Source organism: Hordeum vulgare, chromosome 7H (assembly GCF_904849725.1).
Source record: "Hordeum vulgare subsp. vulgare chromosome 7H, MorexV3_pseudomolecules_assembly, whole genome shotgun sequence".
NCBI lineage: Eukaryota > Viridiplantae > Streptophyta > Magnoliopsida > Poales > Poaceae > Hordeum > Hordeum vulgare.
This window is the reverse complement of record NC_058524.1, coordinates 28,248,794-28,272,690: the sequence shown is the minus strand read 5'-3', so window position 1 is coordinate 28,272,690 and position 23,897 is coordinate 28,248,794. Positions and strand designations below refer to the sequence as shown.

The following is a 23,897-nucleotide window of genomic DNA, read 5'->3' as shown; positions in this document are numbered from 1 at the left end:
CCTAGCTAGCTCGGCAATCCCGTCAGCGGTTCGGTGCAAAACCTTTGCTTGTTTAGCTGGCGTTATTCCCGGGAGTGCATGATAGTTACCGGAGTAGTTGATTTCCATTTTCTTATGATGACGCTAAAAACACTTGCCATCTTTGTTAATTTAGAAGAAAAAAATTATCCTGTTAATTTAGAAAAACCAGATGAAAACTGTAGCAACACGCCCAACCAGACTATCATAGTCAAACATATGACAATAGATATGTCAGAGGCCGATCTTGCTACCAACGTAGACTCCATACTTAACGGAGAAGACAACTTCCGCAATGGCTGCATAGAAACGTCACTCATCGCCCTCAATCTATTTTTTATTTTTTTGGAAAAGGAGGTTTAACCCCGGTCTCTGTATCAATCGATGCATACGACCATCTTTATTAATTATTTAATATAGGTCTAATAAAAACATACGTCAAACCATCCGAAATCATCACTCACACCTACAAAACTCGATAATGTGTAGTGCTCTCACTCCCCATATCTAAAACCGGTGCCCTCATCGATCCATCCACATAACGTATCGGAACTCACAGCCGGTGCAACACACCTAAAGCGTACACCACATGTACACGTTTTAGACGCCGTCATCATCATCAGGCGCTGACCCATCTTTTGTAAAAAGATGTGTATCATCCTTGCCAGTCCGTCCATCCGTAGACGCCACCACGGCTCGTCAGTCCAGACGCGAAGATTCTGGAAGATCTGTCGTGCGTAGCACCTGCCGACCAGGCATGACACAACGTAGCACGTGTCGGCCAGGCATGACTTGACATCTCCACCGAAAGCTTTGTGCAAGATGATCGGCGCCACCATGGCGCCAAACAGCGCCACCGCCCTGCGCTCATTCGTCGAAACACAAAGATTCTGGAAGAACTGTCGTTCGTAGCACCTACCAACCAGTCATGACTCAGCGTAGCACCTGTCGGCCAGGCATGACATGACAGTTCCACCAAATCTTCGGGCCACACAAAGCTGCTCCATCTCCTGCCTCTGTCATCCAGCGCTGCTCCACAAACAATGCTCCCAAGAGAGAAACGGCACCGCAGTACCGCCATCGTACGATCTGAAAAGTCAGATCTTAGGGTTTCCTCCGAAGCAGTGCCCACCACCAGCAACCGCCCAGGACCCACATAGTGCCCGCCACAACTCAGCCCTCAAGGCGACGCCTTCAGGAAGGTCACGACGTCAAGGACGCCGCCGCCTTCCACCGGAGTTAGGGTTTTCACCCGAGAGGCAGTGAGGTAGGAAGTGGAGGAGCAGACCTAGACCGACGTCTCCAGGAAGAACAACGGCGCTCTTGAGCGTCGTCGGCGGCGCGGCCGGCCAGGGCCGACCAATGGGTTCCCCCGTACCTGAATCTTCTCCACCAGCTTCATCCGCGGCCACGCCGGCAACGCCAGAAAACCGCAGGAGAGAAGCACACCGCGGGTATTTGGATCAATGAAGATTCAATCTAAACAGTGACGAGTACCACCACCCTGCGCTGGCCGACGGCGTCCGGGCGCCGGATCCAGAAGGATCTGACCCCTCGCCCTCGATCTAATGACTCCGACTCCAACAAAAATGGCCATAAACAAACTAACCGGTACAAGTTGATGCATGGAACCAAAATTCACTATGCTTAGAAGACATCATCAGCCATGGATGCACACAGGCGTCATCAGAGGCGACTAAATAAAATGATGCTGCTTGTAGTACCCACACCAGACCGAATAAAAATGAAACCGTTTGTAGAGAGACATTTTACTAGCATCCACACACTCTGCGAAGATAGCTGCCTCCGAATCCCACCATGTGATAGTCTAGTTCCGCTTTGAGGCGATTGACACCAAGAGAATTAGCGATAACTGGCGACCGGTGGTTTCTCCAGGCGGCTCAACTCTAATCTTGTTCAGTAGTAGTGGGTGTTTTGTGTTAGGGCTGGTGTCTCCTGGTTTCATGCTCAATGTTGACTTAGAGACAATTTTTTTGGCCTTTTTAGACTTCTAAAATAAGCTGCCTTCTATCCATTTTATTCTAAAAGCCTAATTCAATTTCTTTTTAAAAACATATTAGACAATTTAATTATTAGCTTTCTAAGAAAATTAATTTGGTTGGACTTCTGAAATAAGCAAGAATAGGAGGCAACCTATTCCATCTTATTCTAGAAGCCGGCAAAAAATAAACTGGCCTTCAGTTATTCTTGTGCCAACAAACCAGTACCGTTTTATTTTACTTTTAGTTTGTTTGCATGAGGGTTGTCTCATCATATTATATCGGTTCGACCGATTGTGGCTTTATTCGAAAAGGGGGCGAAAGACTCTTTTGAAAAAGGTTTAATCGTGTGAGGTGAGGTGTCATGATCCTCACGTGCATTTCGGAACAGAACAGGGGAGGAGCAGGGGATCAAAAGATTTAACTAGTACCACGGTGTTATCTCGGCATTTTGCAATGCTCTGACGCATGTCAACTGGTAATCATCATAAGGAAAACACGAGCCATGGCACATGAACCAGGGTCGTACAAAATTAAAACTAGTTGTTATTAACTCAAGATATATGGAATGATACTAAGATGGAGAAGGTGGCAACATTATTTCATTTCATCCATAATCACACAAGTGCTTGCTTGATGGCCCCTCTACTACTACTAGCTCAAGGTCTGAAGAATGATCGCGGACGGGGACGAGCCGGAGCCGCGGCGGCGCCACCGAAGGAGGTGTCTTTGAGGTGGTCAGGGGCGCTCTCGTAGGAGTGCCTCCTCGCCAGCGAGAGGATGGTCTTGTCGGCGGCGACGAAGTATGCCATCCCGGCGACGGTGCAGACGATGAGCGCCTGGCCGGTGGGGTTGAGGTTCGCCTTGGCCCACGGCAGCATCCTCACGCTCGCCAGCTGCGTGATTAATAGTAGTTCAGTTATGGAAACCACAGTCCAACGTGCATGGAAATCAACAACAATTCCTGGACGGAGGAGCTCACCGTGGGGACTGCCGACGCGACCGTGGCGACGGCCGCAGCCTTTGCTCCGGCGAACGTTGCCTCTAGGAAAGATTAAAAGAAAAAAAAGAATGAACCGCTAGTATCAGACTATCAGCACACAACTGAGCTCTGAAGAAGTGCATCCTGGTCAGTGGTTACTACCTCTGGAGCAGCGTTTGGCGAGGGCGAGCTTGTGGTCGAGGGACGCGCGGGTGACGGTGGCCGCCGACGACGACATCTTCACCGTGATATTGTACAGAAACGGCTGAGTGCGATCGAGTGAGATGGTGTGGGCTGGCTGGTTCGTTGTTGCTCGATGCATCCAGACGAGGAGCTAGCCGTGTATTTATAGCGAGCAAAAAGGTTGCCGCCATGCACGGTTTTGGGTGCAAACCGTGGGTACTCTGCTATGATCCGCTCATTTGGACTTTAGAGTACACAACTGAGTTGGTGGGCGGAGCACCGCACGCTATCTAAAAACTATGGCAGCAATCCACAGGATTTGATGATGCTTGTTTGTTAGAGGTATATATCCTCCATGGCTCAATCGCCTTTCTTTCTTTACCCACCAAAGCTGGTGAAAAAAGAGAGATCTAAAGTTAGGCACAACAGTGCTGATCTGAGCACAATACTACGTAGATAATTGCTACCGGACGCATTTGTTCTTTGTAAGATAAGATAACAAATATGAAACGGAGCAGGTGCCTCCGGGTCCACTCGTCATCGTCGGTCCGTCGGTCGGCGAGCGGCGCTCCCAGTTTTCCGGCGAAACCGGCGGCATGTGCTCCCCGGCCGGACTAGCTCTTCATGCGTGAGCTGCTTTGGCATTTCTCCACATTTTTCTCCAGTCTGCGGCCCACCCATATTGCATACAACATTTATTCTTCAGGTTCGTTGCACAAGATACAGTCTGTTGGTGTAACCTGTTGTTGCTGCAATCTCCAATTCATTGTTTTTTTTAATAATCTAATTCATTGTTTCATTGTACGTTGACATGATTCCCAATGATTTGATCCCGCTTGTAAGTGCATACAATGACATCAACCAGCCAATAAGAACTACCTCGTAGGTTTAGTTGCTCATTATTATACAATTACGACATGGCAGTTTTAGTCATTCATTACCATTTTTTGTTTAAAACTTGACATTTAAAAATGGCCTTTTAAATTTGTGTCCCTAACTTGAATCCATAATTCAGATTTGCCCTAATTTCAAAGCATATGCTCAAATTTACACCTCTGCCGTTATGTGTCCTTACAAAAATATCCTTCTGTACCATATTTTTAATTGACAAATTATAGAGACTATTTTGTCATATGGTATTATTAAAGAAGTTTTTTTTCTGTGGGTCAACGCACCATAGTTTTGAACCTTACGTAGTGACGGAGCCAGTATTTGGATGTGGCCGTGGATAGGGGGGCCAAATACTTACATACTATGACATATCAATCAAATATACACTAGGTACTTCAGATTTTATCGACCGTTAGGGGGAGCCAGGCCCCTGCTCGCCCCCTTGTCTCCGCCCCTGACCTTACGCGTAGATATGGATATACTTTTATCTAACGAACGATTAAGAAAGTGTTAAAGTATTCCGGCCTCTGGTGACAAACACTTCGAACCTACACATGACGGCTTTATGAGTCTCTAGTGATAAACACCTCAAACCTACACATGACGACTTTAATTATGAGCCTTTGCTGACAAGCACCTCAAACATGCACATACGGCTTTACGAATACAAAAAACTCATGTTTTTTTAATTATTACATGTTTTCCGACGATATACGATCAATGGGAGTAGGCATTCTGGTCGACTATGATGACGCATGTAGCAACTTCGACAATTTTAAGATAATGTACCGGCTCAACCTATCAAAGATGCTCGCAAAGATAGTATGTGAGTGTGTACATGTAAGTATACGTGTGTATATACAAGTGTCTGCGCCTATACTATGTATTGTGTTAAATAACAATACATAAAGATTGTTACGGTTTTCAAAATAAAAGAAAAACACACGCTTCAAAACGTCATTGTCTGTACTGTCTATTATGTTAAATAACAATACATAAAGCTTGTTACGGTATTCAAAATAAAAAAGAACACTTGTTTCAAAACGGCCAAATTTTTCATTTTTAAACCCATCCCTATTTGTCAACCCATCCAATAAGCCGTATCAAAAGATTTAACGAGCGAGGTTAGATGGCTTTGTCCTCACATGCATTCCGAAACAGAATAGGGGCGGAAAAGGGATCAAAAAATGTACTTGTGGTGTGGTGTCATTTCGGCGTTTTGCAATGCTCCGAAGTACTTAGTACGCATGCTAAATGGTAATCTTCGCAAACAAGAAAAATATTAGATGAGTGAGGGCACTTGAACCAGAGATGTACGAAATTAAAACTACTCCCTTCGTTCCTAAATATAAGTCTTTCTAGAGGTTTCACTAACGGACAACATACGGATGCATATAGACATACTTTAAAGTGTAGAATCACTCATTTTAATTTGTATGTAAATCTCTAATGAAATTTCTTAGAAGACTTATATTTAGAAACAGAGGGAGTTGTTGTTATTAACTAAAGATCTCTGGAAAGATACTAAGATGGAGAAGTTGGCAACATTATTTCATTTCATACATGATCAGATAACTAGTGCTTTGCTCGCAGTAAACATCGCACTGGGCCAGATCGCCCCAACATTATACTACTACTACGGGGCGGCGTACAGAGGTTGCTGCGCACTAGTTGATCTACAACATAATTAGTGGTAGGAGGTCTTCTTGAGGTGCTCCGGCGCGTCCTGGAAGGAATGCTTCCTGGCCATGGAGAGGATGGTCTTATCGGCGACGATGAAGTAGGCCATCCCGGCGACGGTGGAGATGATGAGCGCCTGACCGGCGGGGTTCAGGTGCGCCTTGGCCCACGGAAGCATCCTCACACTCGCCAGCTGCAGAAAAAGGCACGCAAGAAGAAGACGGTGAGATGATTATTCGTTCGACGTCAAAAACTCAGTGGTGCAGGCTGATAAACGTGTGCTTACGGTGGGCACTGCGGCGGCGACGGTGGCGACGGCCGCGGCCTTGGCTCCCGCCATGGCAGCCTCTGCAGTTTGGGATCAACGTACGACTGTTAACCAAGTTCAGGTTTCAGCAGAAACATAAGCCGCCGCAATGAATAGCATTGCTGGGCTAAGGCTGGAATCAGTCGTGGGCGCTTGGCGGCGGCGAGCCTCTGGTCGAGGTAGGGACGGGTCACCGTCGACATGTTCACGGGCGGAGAGCTTGATGTTGGCGACACGAGATCGGAAGGAAGTGAACTAGTAGTGGCAGTAGCCCAGTAATTCTGCGAGATCGCCGACGGGCTAAGATGAGTAGCAGTGTGAGCGATATGAGATGAGATGGGCAGAGCGAGAATTTACAGGTTGCCGGGCAACCAGCGTGCGGCCGGGTTGACACTTGATACGGTGGGAAGCAAGCCAGACCGTGTTTTTGATACCGAGGGCCCGTTTGGTTTCAAATAAGTCACCAACTTATAAGTTGAAAAGTACAAAAAGTAGTTTATTTTGCCAAACAGACCTAACTTATAAATCACCCCAACTTATAAGTCATAAGTTGCTTCACCCCCACTTAAACCTTATAAGTCACCCACTTTTGCATGGTCAGGTGACTTATAAGTCAGATGACAACCAAACATGCGTGATTTATAAGTCACTGGTTTTAAGTCACCTGATTTAAAAGTCACTGGCCCTGTTTGGTTTCAATAAGTCAGGTGACTTATAAGTCAGATGACTCATCTGACTTATAAGGTCTGACTTATAAGTGACCTTTAAGTCAGATGACTCATCTGACTTATAAGTCACCTTTTCATGCAAAAGTGGGTGACTTATAAGTTTTAAGTTGGGGTGGAGCAACTTATGACTTATAAGTTGGGATGACTTATAAGTTGGGTCTGTTTGACAAAATAAGTCACTTTTGCATTTTTAAACTTATAAGTTGGTATTTGAAACCAAATAAGGGCTAAGTCATCTGATTTATTGAAATCAAACAGGGCCCGATACCGGCGGGCTGTGCGGAGGTTGATAAAATCCATCAGGATTGGCACGGAGCGTGTTCGTGTGTAGGATAACATATAAGAGCATGTGCGTGAGTGCAGTGTCACTCAGCGTGCACTCAATTTTGTTGGCGAGTTGTCTGGGCGGGCGCTCCCAGTTTACGGCCAACCCGTCGGCGATCCAATTCTGCGAGCGGCTCGGTGCAGGGCAGATCCTTTGAACATTACCATATGCCGTATATCTATGCGCGTAGATAAAGTTGGTCACCCTTTTTGTCGGAGATAAAGTCGATCACCAGTTCAAATAATATACTGCTCCCCCCCATAAAAAATAAGTGGAGCATCGCGGTTTACATCGAATTGATCGTAGGGAATACTAGAATCTTTAATAATCTACAACGGTGAAGACGCATAGAATTAACAGTTTTGCTGAAACTCAGCTAGCTGAGTTTTAAGTATGGTCATAGTCACTTTATGTTTCTCTGGTTGTCTCGCTAGATTCACCCTGTCTTTTGTTAATTGCGGGAGCCATGATGGACGGCTCGTCTCGTAGGAGGATCAGCCATGTGCATGAGTTTTCTCCAGGCCTTTTTGCTTATTTAAACGAGCTGAGTTTTGTGAGTCTTTTCTTTATTAACCGACGTAAAGAAAGATGGGGTCTAAAGATGCCACGCTGCTAGCTTTGTGCATGTTTTGTCATTTGTTCACTATAGCTTCTAGGGGTAATAAGTTCTTTCTTTTTTTCTTTTTCTTTTTTGCGGGTGAGGGCTAAGCTCATTTTAATTTCTTTTTCTTTTTATCTTCTTCTCATGATGTATCGTTGTATTTTTTTTCTTCTGTTTTTCTTTCTTATTTCACTATATAGAGTAGACAATTGTTTCCCTATTTTCTCTTTTTCTTGACTTTAGTATATTTACTTTGCTTTAGAATAAAATTCATTTGTTACTGGATATTTCAAATTGATTGTTTAGGTTTTTAGTTTTGCAAAAAATGTCTCTTATTTTATTTTTTTAAAATACCCATGTGAACACAATAATGAACTTGAGATTGGAAAAAAGGGGCCGCAACTCTGCTCAGGAGGGGGAGTTGTCGGGGTCACTTGCATGTTCACCACTAGACGTGCAACTGCAAATGTTATGACCTGAATGCAACTGGAAGTTTCCATGAGGGCCCGTAACTGCATGTTTTTAAGACGGGGTCGCAACTGCACATTTTCAGGATGAGTTGCAACTGCATGTTTTTAAGACGGGGTCGTAACTGCATGTTTACAAGGTGGGCCGCAATTGCATGTGTTTTTTAAGAGGGGTCGCAACTGCATGTTTTTAAGATGAGTCGCAATTGCATGTTTTTAAGATGGGTCCTAATTGTATACCCTCGATGGGGGTTGTCGCAATTGCACGCCTTCCATGGGTTTGATGTAATTGCATGCCTTCAACGGGGTTGCTGCAATTGCATGTATTTTTGATGGGGGTTGCAATTACATGCCTTCCAAGGTTTTGCCGCATTTGCACGTCTTATAGGGGTTGTCGCAATTGCATGCATACGACGGAGCCAGTGCAATTTTGTACCTTCGATGGGGGGTTGTCGCAACTGGATGCGTTCCACGTGGTTGTCAACTGCACACCTTCCACGATTTTTGGTGTAATTGCATGCCTTCCACTAGGTTGCTGCAACTGCATGCCTTCGATGGGGTTGTTCCAACTGCATCTGCTCCACGTGTTTTGTTCCAACTGTATGTGCAAATGCATGCCTCCAAAGGAGTTTGTTGGAATTGCATGTCGTCGAGGCATTTTGTTGCAACTGTATGCCCGTAAGGGTTTTGGGCCAAGTATATGTCGAAAATGGAGAAGTGCAATATAACAAACACCTTTGGTTATATATATGATGTAATGCGCTTTTTGTGCGAATACTGGTGTTTTGAATGTGTTTTGAATATGATTTATGCTAATACCTTTAACGGGGTTGCTGCAATTGCATGCGTGCAACAGGGTCGCCGCAACTGCATGCGTGCAACGGTGTCGCCGCAATTCGCATGCCTCCCAACTGATGTTGTTTGTTGTTGATGTTGATGTGACCGCGTGCCTGCCGTAACTGCATGCCCTCCCATGTGTTTTTTGCCGCAATTGCATGCCTTCCAATTGATGTTGTTTGTTGTTCTTGATGATGTGACCGCGTGCCCGCTGTAACTGCATGCCCTCCCATGTGTTTTTTTCCGCAACTACATGCCTTCAACGGGGGTCACTGCAACTGCATGCCTGCAACGGGGTCGCCGCAACTGCATGGCTTCGATGGGGTTTGCTGCAATTGCATGCCTTCCAATTGATGTTGTTTGTTGTTGTTGTTGATGTGACCGCGTGCCCGCCGTAACTACATGTCCTCCCATATTTTTTTCCGCAACTACATGCCTTCAACGGGGATCGCCGCAATTGCATGTCTGCAACGGGGTCGCCGCAACTGCATGTCTTCGATGGGGTTTGCCGCAATTGCATGCCTTTCAATGGATGTTGTTTGTTGTTCTTGATGATGTGACCGCGTGCCTGCTGTAACTGTATGCCCTCCCATGTGTTTTTTTCCGCAACTACATGCCTTCAGCGGGGGTCACCGCAAGTGCATGCCTGCAACGGGGTCGCCGCAACTGCATGGCTTCGATGGGGTTTGCCGCAATTGCATGCCCTCCAATTGATGTTGTTTGTTGTTGTTGTTGATGTGACCGCGTGCCCGCCGTAACTGCATGCCCTCCCATGTGTTTTTTTCCGCAACTACATGCCTTCAACAGGGATCGCCCCAATTGCCTGTCTGCAACGGGGTCGCCGCAACTGCATGGCTTCGATGGGGTTTGCCGCAATTGCACGCCTTCCAATTGATGTTGTTTGTTGTTGTTGATGATGTGACCGCGTGCCCGCCGTAACTGCATGCCCTCCCATGTGTTTTTTTCCGCAACTACATGCCTTCAACGGGGATCATCGCAATTGCATGTCTGCAATTGGGTCGCCGCAACTGCATGTCTTTGATGGGGTTTACCGCAATTGCATGCCTTTCAATGGGGTTTGCCGCAACTGCATAGCTTCGATGGGGTTTGCCGCAAAAAAACATAAAGGGTTCATGAGGTTTTTGCATTTCTTATTTTTTTCCCTAGCATGCAGTCGGGTCATAAGAACAAATTGAGCAAATATGGATAGCGAATAAACCTTGCTTCAGAAATAGAAAAACGAAAAAATAGGAAGGCGGCAAGTGTTACCTTGGGTGTTGTAGTTAGTGATACTTGACAGATCAATCTGGGTTGGTTCTTTTGATTTTCTCAATTTGTTCGTCTATCTCAATACGCAAGTACAAGTTTGAAGTCGGGTCGTAACTACAAGTTTCATAGTCGGGTCACAACTCTGAATTTTCATAGTGGAGTCACAACAACAAACTCCATCATTTAGAAAGATGATGATTTTTCAATAAAAAAAATAAAAAAACATGAGACAAGACCGGGATTGATCCTGTGCGCCAGAGGCATCATGCTGGTGACTACTGCTGAACTAAATCAAAACTAAAAAAAGCAAAAACACTCGTTTTTAGGACAGCAAAGAGAACACTCCATAAATGTGTTATGGCAACTAAAATTATGTTGTACATGCCAGCCGAGTAAGACGTATATACTTTTCTTATGGGTTAGTATGTTTGCTCTAGCCATCGGCGACAAGAGTAGTAAAAAGGCCAAGCCTGAAAAAGCAATACGGCATGTGGAAATCATGGGGAGAATAAAAAAAAGCCAACCAACATATATGATGATGTCATGTGAATGAGACCATAGATAAATCTTAGCTAGCTGAGTTCTAGGTGCTCCCTAGAATTAACTAGCAGGTAGTGCGCGGCGGCACGCCGCGCCACATGAATTGAAAAAATATTTAGTTCTTTTACATAATATTTAATAAATCGTCTTAAAATTTGATTCGTGGTAAAGTAGTCGATAAATGAAAAGGATATGTCTAGTTGGATCTACAAAGTTCTTGTTCTTTCCTTGGACCTAGGATATTGATCCTCTAGCTGAGTCGATGTACTGGTTTTTTTTAGAAAAGGAGGATGACCCCCGGCATCTGCATCTGGAAGATGAATGCGGTCATTTTATTGATTATTTTCGAGAACCTTACAAAACAGTACAACAATATGCCTGAATCCGTCATCTTTGCAACATTTGTCGCTACTCCTATCCATATGATGAAGGGGTGCAAGCTGGACCAAATACCCATACCTCTCACCTAAGCCTAACTTCTAAAGCCGGAGACCCTGACCGGGCCACATACCGGATCCGGGGCACAAACCGGTCTGACACACTCACATGTGTCATCACCGCCATCTTCCATTGGTCCATCTTCATATCAGATTGAGGTACCAGCCTTGGCAGGTGTCTCCGCCATCGACGCCACCATGACGCCAAACGACAACCTCCACCTACGCGAGTCCATCTCCAAGCAACGGACGGAGATCCATGCTAGGATAGGGCCGCACCACCGCCGTTGCCCACCACCCACAAGCGCCACCCAGCCCCAAGATTCCCAAAGAGGCGCCTTCAAGAAGGGAACGACGTTGTGAGCGCCGCCGCCGCCCAACAAAGTTAAGGCTTTCGCCCGGAAGACCTAGGGAAAGGGGAAGTGAGGGGATCAGTCCATACCGACGCCTCCAAGGAGGGGAACGGCCCCCTCAGGCGTCGCCGTCGACGCGGCCGGCCATGGCCGACCAGGGATTTCGCCCGAACTAGATCCCCACCACCAGCAGCACCTCCTGTACAAAACCGACAATCCAAGGAAGCGCGGCCTGACCAGGCTGGCCCGCACGCCGAGCAGGGGAGGAGGGGAGGCGCCAGATCGCGCGCACCGACCACCGCAAAAGCTGCCGCCAGACGCCAACGACCACCGGGTCCCGTCGCCTGCGCGGCCGAGACGCCGGATCCACCTCCCGCACGGCTGCTAGCCTGTCGTGCCTCGCCAATGTAGCCGTCGCTCCAGATCCGGGACTCCGCATGCAGAGGCAGGGCAGCCTAGGCCCCGCCGCCACCATCCTTGGCGTCCCGAGCTTGCCCGGCGGCTGCCTCAGGCGGCGGCGAGGAAGGGAGGGGGAGGGGGAGGCGGCTAGGGTTGGGAGGGAGGGAGGGAGACATGTGTGAGAGTCAGGAAGGGAGAGGGAGAAGTTGATGTAGTGGTGCAGAGATGAAGCAGTTCTTCTACTCTTATCCTTGATGGTTTGTTGTGTAGACATCTTCCATTCTTGTGCGGCCGAGCAACTCTTATAAATTGTGACCAGAGCATGTAGTTGTACGGCTGTAAGCCACGCCCTATGGATTGGTAAAATACTTGATTTGTTTGTAATATTAGACAATGTCCCGCGCGTTGCTGCGAAAAAATTGTTAAAAATATATGGATAAATGTTAAAAAACTAATGAAAATGCAAAAACCATTATAAAAATATCTTGTTTAATTACCTAGAAAAAAAAATCATGCATGAGGATATGTTTTGCATGAAGAGATTAATAAAAAAAGTAACTTACAACTACATGCATGATTTGATGATGTGGCATTGTTGCATGAAGAGAAAAATTGGATAATGGGTTCTAGCTATTTAAGAATAGAAGATTTAGTATTGTTTTTAAAGCGCTGTAATTGTGCGGCTTGCAGCCCCATCATATGGATTGGTAAAATACTTGATATTTTTATAAGATTTGGTACTATCTTCAAAGCGGCTGCACAACACGCCAATGGATTGATAAAATACATTTTGTTGTGTGATTTGGTAGTTTTTTACTTTTCACTTTGACTTGAAATCCTCGGCTAAACCCTAACCCTAAACCTGGTGGTTTTGCTTCTTTGATATATAGAGGGTTGTGCGCCATGCTTTATTTGTATGTTTCAGTGAAGTTTTGTATATACTTTGTTGGTCGCGAAATGTTTGATCTATGCTTGCGAATCCGATATCCCTTCGGAGATTCCTTGCTTCTTCTTTACGAAATACACATACCACTTCTTTGGCACTGCTTGCTAATTTAATCAAATCAAGCGTAAGATATTTTTTTACTAACACTACATGAAACAGTACATGTGAGAGACTATGAGACTTCTTAAAAACATTGATGATTTTCTTCTACAAAATAAATTAAGCAGTTTGTTGAACTCTAATGCCAATTATATAGAAACTTCAAAATAAGTTGACGTGGGAAAGGACAATGCATCTAAAAACCAAACAAACAAAAAAGCGAACTTTGGAAAATATAAGCCATAGAAAACATGTGCGTCCTCTTAACCTTCAGGGAAAATATACATGATGTGGATGTCAGCATAGTAACCTGGCTCTTCAGAATTTCAGAAATCTTTCTAAAGGATGATTTCTTAGTGATAGCAAACAATAAGAATGAGAACGAAGCATTAAATTTTTTGAAAGCACACGCTAACTAGTTTGTACACTTGCACTCTACACAATGTGTAGAGTGTTAACTTCTTGTTTCGAAAAAGGTTTGCTTGATGATTTCTTCTTCCAGGTGCTACCCACCTCGACAGCTCGTGCAATAGGAGGAACACTATGGTGGTCCAAAATCCTGAAATTTCTACTCATCAAGGCAGCCTTTCTGCATAATAGGAGCAATAATTAACGTCATTTATATACACAAGAAATACACCAAACAGAAACACCAAACATACCAAATTCCAGAGAACTGACTTGTTGCACTCAAGTCTTATTAATTTTCAACATTGATTCTTCGCAGTTGATTAACATAATATCTGGAAAAGTTAGTTTTCACATTAAGTACAAAACAAATAATTCAATGGCAATGAGCATGTACTACAGACCCCCAAAAAACCAAGTGTGATATGGATTCATTGCCATTCAGAAAAGACAGTAGCAGTATCACCATCGATTATGTAGAGGAGCAAAAGCTAATTTTTCAGATATTTTATTTCTACTAAACTTTGAATGCATAATCCACACAACAGTGATTAAATCAATTGACCAATCAATAGCACTCCCCAATGTGCTTTTGCGATTCTTAAAATTGTACAGTGAGAAGAGGCACTGAATTTGTAGAAAACGAAGTGAAGAAGTGAGGATTACTTACTATTTTTTGTTGAGAAAGCGAGAGCAACATCATTTCCTGAAATTGTGCTAGCAAATAGACATGTCTAATGCGCATAGGACTGCTGACGACTTGATAAATTTAATGGCACATGTCACTATTTTTTCCTACCAACTGAATCCAATCACTATTTTTTCTCCTCGACAACTTTGAAAAGTTGTCACTTCTAAAAATTTGCAACAGAACTGAGAATGAGATGACTACCTTGATCACTCCTTTTAAGACACATGGCATAAAAATTGGAAGGTAACTTTTGTGCCCTATTTCAACTTGGATGTGCTGAACTATCTGGTATTATTACTGATATTACTTTGGTAAGTGAGCTAAGATGATGTGAACCGTGTTAGATTGATCTCTTTCCCAATGGGCCCAACGGCCCATTGGACCTTGACTCACGCCCTGATCGGGGGCGTCCAGCCCAAGCAAGGCTGGTGGGCCCCTGTCGCGCAGTGCTGTATATAGAGGAGGTGGGGACCATGGCACAGACTACGAGGTTCGCCGCCGCCACTGGTTCCCCACTCCTAACCCTAATCCGATCTAGAGGGATGCACTGAAGCGATGGGAAGTCCACCGCCGCCGCTACCGCATCTCTCTCTGCTTCCCCACCGTCGCCACTACGTCACGACGGTCACCGGAGGGAACTCATCGAGCACGGGATAAGGTAACATACCACTACTCTCACCGAACACATCTAGCCTTGTCGATCCACGAGATCTATCAATGGTATGAGGAGCCACGAGGCTTAGATGTGTTTTCGGTTGAAACACGACAAGGATAACATTTCCCCTCCCCGATATGAACCCTAGATGGGCAAAGAAACCGAAGATGGCCACGGGCCTCGTCGGCAAAGTAGCGCCGCCGCAAGGCCGCGCCTGTTCTTCTCGATCCCCACACGCATCGGCAAGCCGAGGTGTGGGGAAGAAGAACCTACCTTCTCAAAGGCAAAGTATGGATCTGAAAAGATCCAAAAGGAAAACAAAGAAAGGATATGATTAGATCCAAAAGAAAAAGAAAAAACAAAAGATCGGATTGGATCCGAAAGAGCAAAAAAAAAGGGGGGGGATGCAAAGAAAAGGCCTACACCCCAACCGGGGCAAAGGGCACCACCACCGCGCCCTTGATGGTGGCGCGTTCACCTTGAAAGTGCTCGCGCGTGCCGGCAAAGGAACGGAGATGGAGCCACCGTATCATGCCGCTGTGCCATATCTCTACACGGCAAGGAAAAGGAGCACCACGGCCAACCCACTCGACGGCGGCGCGCTCACCGCAAGGGAACGCGCAACCGGCGAAAGGGGAGGCCACGGCGCCACTATCTCTTACTCTGCCGACGCCTTGGTTCTCTCTCTGTCTGAGAACTAGATGGGGGGAGGAGGGTCTAGTCGAGCAAGGAAAAAGAGAGAGAGAAAGAAAGAAAGAAAGAAAGGGGAGGAAGAAGAAGGGCATGCGCGGCGCGGTGGCCGGAGAGGAAAATAAAAGACTCGCGAGGGCCAGAAGAGGAGAAAGAGGCGCGTGGGCAGAGAACGCCTCGTCGTCGTCGCGGTGGCCGGCAGGCCATTGTTGCCTCGGGGCTCCGGCGAGAAGGAGGGAGTGCGCGGCGCGCGAGAGAGCTCCTGAGCGAGCGCGCGCGGGGGGGAGGAACCAGGAACGCGCGACGGGAACACGGGGCCGGCCGCGCAACAGCACGGTTGCCCTTGTGGCTCTCGTCAGTGCCCTGGGAAGATGCCCTGAGCTCGCTGCGCGCAAGGGTGGAGCAGAGAACGGCGTGGTGTGGGGGAGAAAGGAAGCTCCTATGGTTGCCTGGTGGCTCGAGCCCTTTTTGTTGCGGGCGATATGGACGGGCCACCGTTGGATCGTATCCGACGGCCCCGATCGGCTGGGCAGGAAACCCTAGCGCAGGATAGGCTTTCGGCCCGAAAGCAACTGGTCACAGGCCAGGCGGAGGTGGGCCGGCCAAGGACGGGGCGACGCCGGCTGGTAGGCTGAGAGCCCAGCGGGAGCAAGGGCTGGCCAGGCCGGTTTTGGCCTAGTTGCTAGAGGCCGCGATTTTGTTATTTTTCATTTTTGTCCAGTTTTGGACAGATCTGAGAATAAATTTTCTCTGCATGGTTTTCCAACAAAAATTATGTTTAGAAAATAGAAAAGGAAAATGCATTCTTATGCAAAGTAAATAGAAGGTCTCTGCAGAATAAAAGAGAAATTTTTTCTGCATAGAAAAATAGATGTTTCTGAAAACAAATAGAGTTTTTCAGAAAAAGAAAAGTTCATGGATTTTATAATAGGAAAATAAAGTCCATGAATTTTTCTTTTTAACAGAATATTTTTTTGTAAAAGTATATGAATTTTCATATTCACGTTTTTCCGCTGCAAAGTAAAAAAGGTTTAGTCCTTCAATTAAATTGGAACCAACGGGAAAAATTTAATTGGAAGAACAGTTATTAGCAAAGTTTTTCCCTTGTGGGTGAAATAGGATTCAAACAGATTCCGCTATGACAATAGAATGATGTTTGTTTTAAAGTTAAATATGGTATTGTTATTTTCTGACCAACGTTGATGATAACAATACTATAATTGTATGAGTCATCTTATGTTTAAAGCTTAAATCTCTGATAAATTTTGTATCAAAGTGATCAATTTTCGGAGCACAGATAAAGAAATGCATATGGTTAATGATGATGATGATTATTTCTTAGCAAAGTTGTTCAATAGAAATACTATCATCACATTGTTTATGAGTTATATGCATTATTTGTATTTCTGCCCAACGGTGATATGGAATTAATGTAGAAGAATGATGTTTTATTCTAATTCTGCCACAACGGTGTTTTAGAATATTCCAGAAAGTTTTAAAAGGTTTAATGTGCATGATTTTAATCAGACCAACGTAGGGTTATTTTTATGCTCATTACCGTTGTTTATTGGCTAAGTTTCTCAGACTAAAAGTTATTCAAGCTTTCACTCATGAAAGCGAATGTTTGGGCACTACTGACCCGAAAGATGGAAAAGAAAGGTCATAACTTGAGGGAATAAATTCTCTCTAAAGAATGGCTTCAAAAGAAAAGAACTCTTGAATATTAATTCAAGAAAAGAAAAGAGATAGATCATTGAGAGTCTTGGTTGACGAATGTCTTTCATGTACTCTCTATGATGGAGTCTCCTTTTTTCAGTCAACGTGATTGAAATGAAACAAGCAACATGCATGCTTAATTTGACCAACGTCGGATCAAACATGTGTGTCAAAGATAATTCAGATTTATTTCTGAATTTGATGCAGTCAAAAGAGCCAATTATGGCATTTATGATGTCCCATAAAGGGAATTACCCGCATGGCGGGAAAAGTCTGGGAAGAATGCCTGCGTAACCGGGTAAAGTTGACATTGTATTATGTCAACAATCCGTGTATGGCGGGAGAAATTTTGGCAAAGGTCTTATCCTGTATGACAGGAGAAAGTTATGATGACTCATGTGTGGTTAATGTGTCCCACTATGGAAGAAAAAGTATGGAGTAGCTATTAAGCTTTCCTAGTATTGACCGTACACCTTATGTGTAACGGTCATTATGCAATCACTAAATCCAGAAAGGATAAAAGTAACAGACGAACCTAAAGACAAGAATGATATGCAAGTGTGACTTGCAAAAGTGACAACTATAAAGAACTCTCTTGAGTTTCGAAATGAAATGAGGAAAAAGTACTCCCATAGTAGTTAACTTATAACTTCATTTTACATGAAGTGATAAGATGAATGAGCTAGATAATCGAAGTTTCCTCATTTCACAAGAACTATGAATGGGTTTCGAAATTGTGGCAGAAAAGTTCTTGCCACATTTCGAGGGGGAGATAGAGACATGAAATACACTACAATGTATTTCATGACTCCTCTGTACTTTAGACGATGTGATGCACATTATGCATCTAAAGTGATCCATTAATGAAGAATGTGATTGTCAAGGGGAGTACGACAGTCATCTGAATACCTTCATTATGATACCCCTAAAGAAAAGAAACAGTTGTATTTTCGGATCTTTTATAGTTCTGAAAGCAGACTAAGGAATACAACAGTGGTGCTTAAAGTGCCATAAAGAAGAAAGTTTAAAGATACGTCATTTCTTCAGTGAAGATGGAGTAATCTGGGGGAGCATGTTGTATGACCTATACAACACCTGTTGTTAGCTCTACAAGGGATCTTGTGATACAGGTCCCTGTAAAACCTATTGCCTTTTGAAAATGGGTGACTGTAGAATGAATTTGCCTCTTGGCAATGACAGAGCAACGACAACCCCATATGAAATTGTTGGAATTATGCCCTAGAGGCAATAATAAAAGTATAGTTATTATTATAATTCCTGTATCAAGATAATAGTTTATTATCCATGCTATGATTGTATTGAATGAAGACTCATTTACATGTGTGGATACATAGACAAAACACCGTCCCTAGCATGCCTCTAGTTGGCTAGCCAGTTGATCGATGATAGTCAGTGTCTTCTGATTATGAACAAGGTGTTGTTGCTTGATAACTAGATCACGTCATTGGGAGAATCACGTGATGGACTAGACCCAAACTAATAGACGTAGCATGTTGATCGTGTCATTTTGTTGCTACTGTTTTCTGCGTGTCAAGTATTTATTCCTATGACCATGAGATCATATAACTCACTGACACCGGAGGAATGCTTTGTGTGTATCAAACGTCGCAACGTAACTGGGTGACTATAAAGATGCTCTACAAGTATCTCCGAAGGTGTTAGTTGAGTTAGTATGGATCAAGACTGGGATTTGTCACTCCGTGTGACGGAGAGGTATCTCGGGGCCCACTCGGTAATACAACATCACACACAAGCCTTGCAAGCAATGTAACTTAGTGTAAGTTGCGGGATCTTGTATTACGGAATGAGTAAAGAGACTTGCCGGTAAACGAGGTTGAAATAGGTATACGGATGCTGACGATCGAATCTCGGGCAAGTAACATACCGAAGGACAAAGGGAATGACATACGGGATTATACGAATCCTTGGCACTGAGGTTCAAACGATAAGATCTTCGTAGAATATGTAGGATCCAATATGGGCATCCAGGTCCCGCTGTTGGATATTGACCGAGGAGTCTCTCGGGTCATGTCTACATAGTTCTCGAACCCGCAGGGTCTGCACACTTAAGGTTCGACGTTATTTTATGCGTATTTGAGTTATATGGTTGGTTACCGAATGTTGTTCGGAGTCCCGGATGAGATCACGGACGTCACGAGGGTTTCCGGAATAGTCCGGAAACGAAGATTGATATATAGGATGACCTCATTTGATTACCGGAAGGTTTTCGGAGTTACCGGGAATGTACCGGGAATGACGAATGGGTTCCGGGAGTTCACCGGAGGGGGGCAACCCACTCCGGGGAAGCCCATAGGTATTTGGGGGGGTCACACCAGCCCTTAGTGGGCTGGTGGGACAGCCCACCAATCCCCTATGCGCCAAGAGAGAAAAAATCAAAGGAAAGAAAAAAAACGGAAAGAAGTGGGAAGGGGGAAGGACTCCCTCCCACCAAACCAAGTAGGACTCGGTTTGGGGGGGGAGAGTCCTCCCCCCTGGCTCGGCCGACCCCTTGGGGATCCCTTGGACCCCAAGGCAAGGTCCCCCTCCCTCCTCCTATATATATGGGGCTTTTAGGGCAGATTTGAGACGACTTTCTCACGGCTGCCCGACCACATACCTCCATAGTTTTTCCTCTAGATCGTGTTTCTGCGGAGCTCGGGCGGAGCCCTGCTGAGACAAGATCATCACCAACCTCCGGAGCGCCGTCACGCTGCCGGAGAACTCTTCTACCTCTCCGTCTCTCTTGCTGGATCAAGAAGACCGAGATCATCGTCGAGCTGTACGTGTGCTGAACGCGGAGGTGCCGTCCGTTCGGTACTAGATCGTGGGACTGATCGCGGGATTGTTCGCGGGGCGGATCGAGGGACGTGAGGACGTTCCACTACATAAACCGCGTTCTCTAACGCTTCTGCTCTACGATCTACAAGGGTACGTAGATCACTCATCCCCTCTCGTAGATGGACATCACCATGATAGGTCTTCGTGCGCGTAGGAAAAAATAAATTCCCATGCGACGTTCCCCAACAGTGGTATCAGAGCTAGGTTCATGCGTAGATGTCTTTTCGAGTAGAAGACAAAAGGTTTTGTGGGCGGTGATGTGCGTTTTGCTGCCCTCCTTAGTCTTTTCTTGATTCCGCGGTATTGTTGGATTGAAGCGGCTTGGACCGACATTACTCGTACGCTTACGAGAGACTGGTTTCATCGTTACGAGTAACCCCCTTTGCTCAAAGATGACTGGCAAGTGACGGTTTCTCCAACTTTAGTTGAATCGGATTTGACCGAGGAGGTCCTTGGATGAGGTTAAATAGCAACTCATATATCTCCGTTGTGGTGTTTGCGTAAGTAAGATGCGATCCTACTAGATACCCTTGGTCACCACGTAAAACATGCAACAACAAAATTAGAGGACGTCTAACTTGTTTTTGCAGGGTATGATTGTGATGTGATATGGCCAACGATGTGATGTGATATATTGGATGTATGAGATGATCATGTTGTAATAGAAATATCGACTTGCATGTCGATGGTACGACAACCGGCAGGAGCCATAGGGTTGTCTTTACACTAACGTTTGTGCTTGCAGATGCGTTTACTATTTTGCTAGGATGTAGCTTTAGTAGTAATAGCATAAGTAGCACGACAACCCCGATGGCAACACGTTGATGGATGATCATGGTGTGGCGCCGGTGACAAGAAGATCGTGCCGGTGCTTTGGTGATGGAGATCAAGAAGCACGTGATGATGGCCATATCATGTCACTTATGAATTGCATGTGATGTTAATCCTTTTTTGCACCTTATTTTGCTTAGAACGACGGTAGCATTATGAGGTGATCTCTCACTAAAATTTCAAGACGAAATTGTGTTCTCCCCGACTGTGCACCGTTGCTACAGTTCGTCGTTTCGAGACACCACGTGATGATCGGGTGTGATAGACTCAACGTTCACATACAACGGGTGCAAAACAGTTGCGCACGCGGAACACTCGAGTTAAGCTTGACGAACCTAGCATGTGCAGACATGGCCTCGGAACACATGAGACCGAAAGGTCGATCATGAATCATATAGTTGATATGATTAGCATAGGGATGCTTACCACTGAAACTATACTCAACTCACGTGATGATCGGACTTGGGATAGTGTAAGTGGATCATGAACCACTCAAATGACTAGAGAGATGTACTTTTTGAGTGGGAGTTTAGCATATAATTTGATTAAGTTGAACTCTAATTATCTTGAACATAGTCTAAGTCCACTTTGAATATATTTGTGTTGTAGATCATGGCTCACGCAAGTGTCATCCTGAATTTTAATACGTTCCTAGAGAAAGCTAAGTTGAAAGATGATGGAAGCAACTTTGTAGACTGGGCTCGTAATCTTAAGCTAGTCTTACAAGCTGGAAAGAAGGATTATGTCCTTAATGCTGCGCTAGGAGATGAACCACCCGCTACGGCTGATCAGGATGTTAAGAACGCTTGGTTAGCACGTAAGGAGGACTACTCAATAGTTCAATGTGCAGTCTTGTATGGCTTAGAACCGGGACTTCAACGTCGCTTTGAGCGTCATGGAGCATTTGAGATGTTCCAGGAGTTGAAGTTTATCTTTCAGAAGAACGCCCGGATCGAGAGGTATGAGACCTCCGATAAATTCTATGCTTGCAAGATGGAGGAAAACTCGTCTGTCAGTGAACATGTGCTCAAAATGTCTGGGTACTCAAACCGTCTAGCTGAACTGGGGATTGAACTCCCGCAAGAAGCTATCACTGACAGAATCCTTCAATCACTGCCGCCAAGCTATAAAGGCTTTGTGTTGAACTACAACATGCAAGGGATGAACAAGTCTCCCGGCGAGTTGTTTGCGATGCTGAAAGTCGCAGAGTCTGAACTCCGTAAAGAGCATCAAGTGTTGATGGTGAGCAAGACCACTAGTTTCAAGCGAAACGGCAAAGGCAAGAAGGGCAATTCGAAGAAGAGCGGCAAGCCTGTTGCCAAACCGCCGAAGAAACCCAAGGCTGGACCTAAGCCTGAAACAGAGTGCTTCTATTGCAAGGGTATGGGTCACTGGAAACGCAATTGCCCCAAGTATCTGGCAGATAAGAAGGCGGGCAAAGAAAAATCAGGTATATTTGATATACATGTTATTGATGTGTACTTGACCGGCTCTCGTAGTAGTGCCTGGGTATTCGATACCGGTTCTGTTGCTCACATTTGCAACTCGAAGCAGGAACTGCGGAATAGACGAAGGCTGGCGAAAGACGAAGTGACGATGCGCGTAGGAAACGGTTCCAAGGTTGATGCAATCGCCGTCGGCACAGTGTCACTTCAACTACCATCGGGATTAGTGATGAACTTAAATCATTGTTATTTAGTGCCTGCGTTGAGCATGAACATTATATCTGGATCTTGTTTATTGCGAGACGGTTACTCTTTTAAGTCTGAGAATAATGGTTGTTCTATTTCTATGAGTAACATCTTTTATGGTCATGCACCGAATGTGAGAGGATTGTTCATATTGAATCTTGATAGAGATACGCATATACATAACATTGAGACCAAAAGAGTTAGAGTAAACAATGATAGCGCCATATTTTTGTGGCACTGCCGCTTGGGTCATATTGGTGTAAAGCGCATGAAGAAACTCCATGCTGATGGACTTTTGAGTCACTTGACTTTGATTCACTTGACACGTGCGAACCATGCCTCATGGGCAAGATGACTAAGACTCCGTTCTCCGGAACAATGGAGCGTGCAAGTGACTTGTTGGAAATCATACATACCGATGTGTGTGGTCCCATGAGCGTGGAGGCACGCGGCGGATATCGTTATTTTCTCACCTTCACTGACGATTTAAGTAGATATGGTTATGTCTACTTGATGAAGCACAAGTCTGAAACATTTGAAAAGTTCAAGCAATTTCAGAGTGAAGTGGAAAATCATCGTAACAAGAAGATCAAGTTCCTACGGTCTGATCGTGGGGGTGAATATCTGAGTTTCGAGTTTGGTACTCACTTAAGACAATGTGGAATTGTTTCGCAGTTAACACCGCCTGGAACACCACAGCGTAATGGTGTGTCCAAACGTCGTAATCGTACTTTGTTAGAAATGGTGCGATCTATGATGTCTCTTACTGATTTGCCGTTATCGTTTTGGGGTTATGCATTAGAAACAGCTGCATTCACTTTAAATAGGGCACCATCGAAATCCGTTGAGACGACACCATACGAACTATGGTATGGCAAAAGGCCAAAGTTGTCGTTTCTTAAAGTTTGGGGATGTGATGCTTATGTCAAAAAGCTTCAGCCTGAAAAGCTGGAACCCAAAGCGGAAAAGTGTGTCTTCATAGGTTACCCAAAAGAGACAGTTGGGTACACCTTCTATCTCAAATCTGAGGGCAAAGTGTTTGTTGCTAAGAACGGAACTTTTCTCGAGAAGGAGTTTCTCTTGAGAGAATTGAGTGGGAGGAAGATAGAACTTGACGAGGTTGTCGAACCTCTCATCCCTCTGGATGGTGGCGCAGGGCAAGGGGAAACCTCTGTTATTGCGACGCCGGTTGAGGAGGAAATTAATGATGATGATCATGAAACTCCAGTTCAAGTTTCTGTTGAACCACGCAGGTCGACGAGATCACGCGCTGCTCCAGAGTGGTACGGTAATC

At 45.1% G+C, this 23,897-nt stretch overlaps 1 protein-coding gene and 1 pseudogene across 1 annotated transcript; both read right to left on the bottom strand.

Annotated features, from left to right (window-relative positions):
- Nucleotides 1-2,677: 2,677 nt before the first annotated feature.
- Nucleotides 2,678-3,238, bottom strand: LOC123408109 (early nodulin-93-like). Its single transcript, XM_045101299.1, has 3 exons — nt 3,163-3,238; nt 3,001-3,062; nt 2,678-2,914 (listed from the first exon to the last, which is right to left on the bottom strand). The coding sequence occupies exons 1-3, from the start codon at nt 3,236-3,238 to the stop codon at nt 2,678-2,680; spliced, it is 375 nt and encodes a 124-aa protein (XP_044957234.1).
- A 2,507-nt stretch (nt 3,239-5,745) lies between these two features.
- LOC123408108 lies at nt 5,746-8,729 on the bottom strand (annotated as a pseudogene).
- Between the last annotated feature and the right edge of the window lie 15,168 nt (nt 8,730-23,897).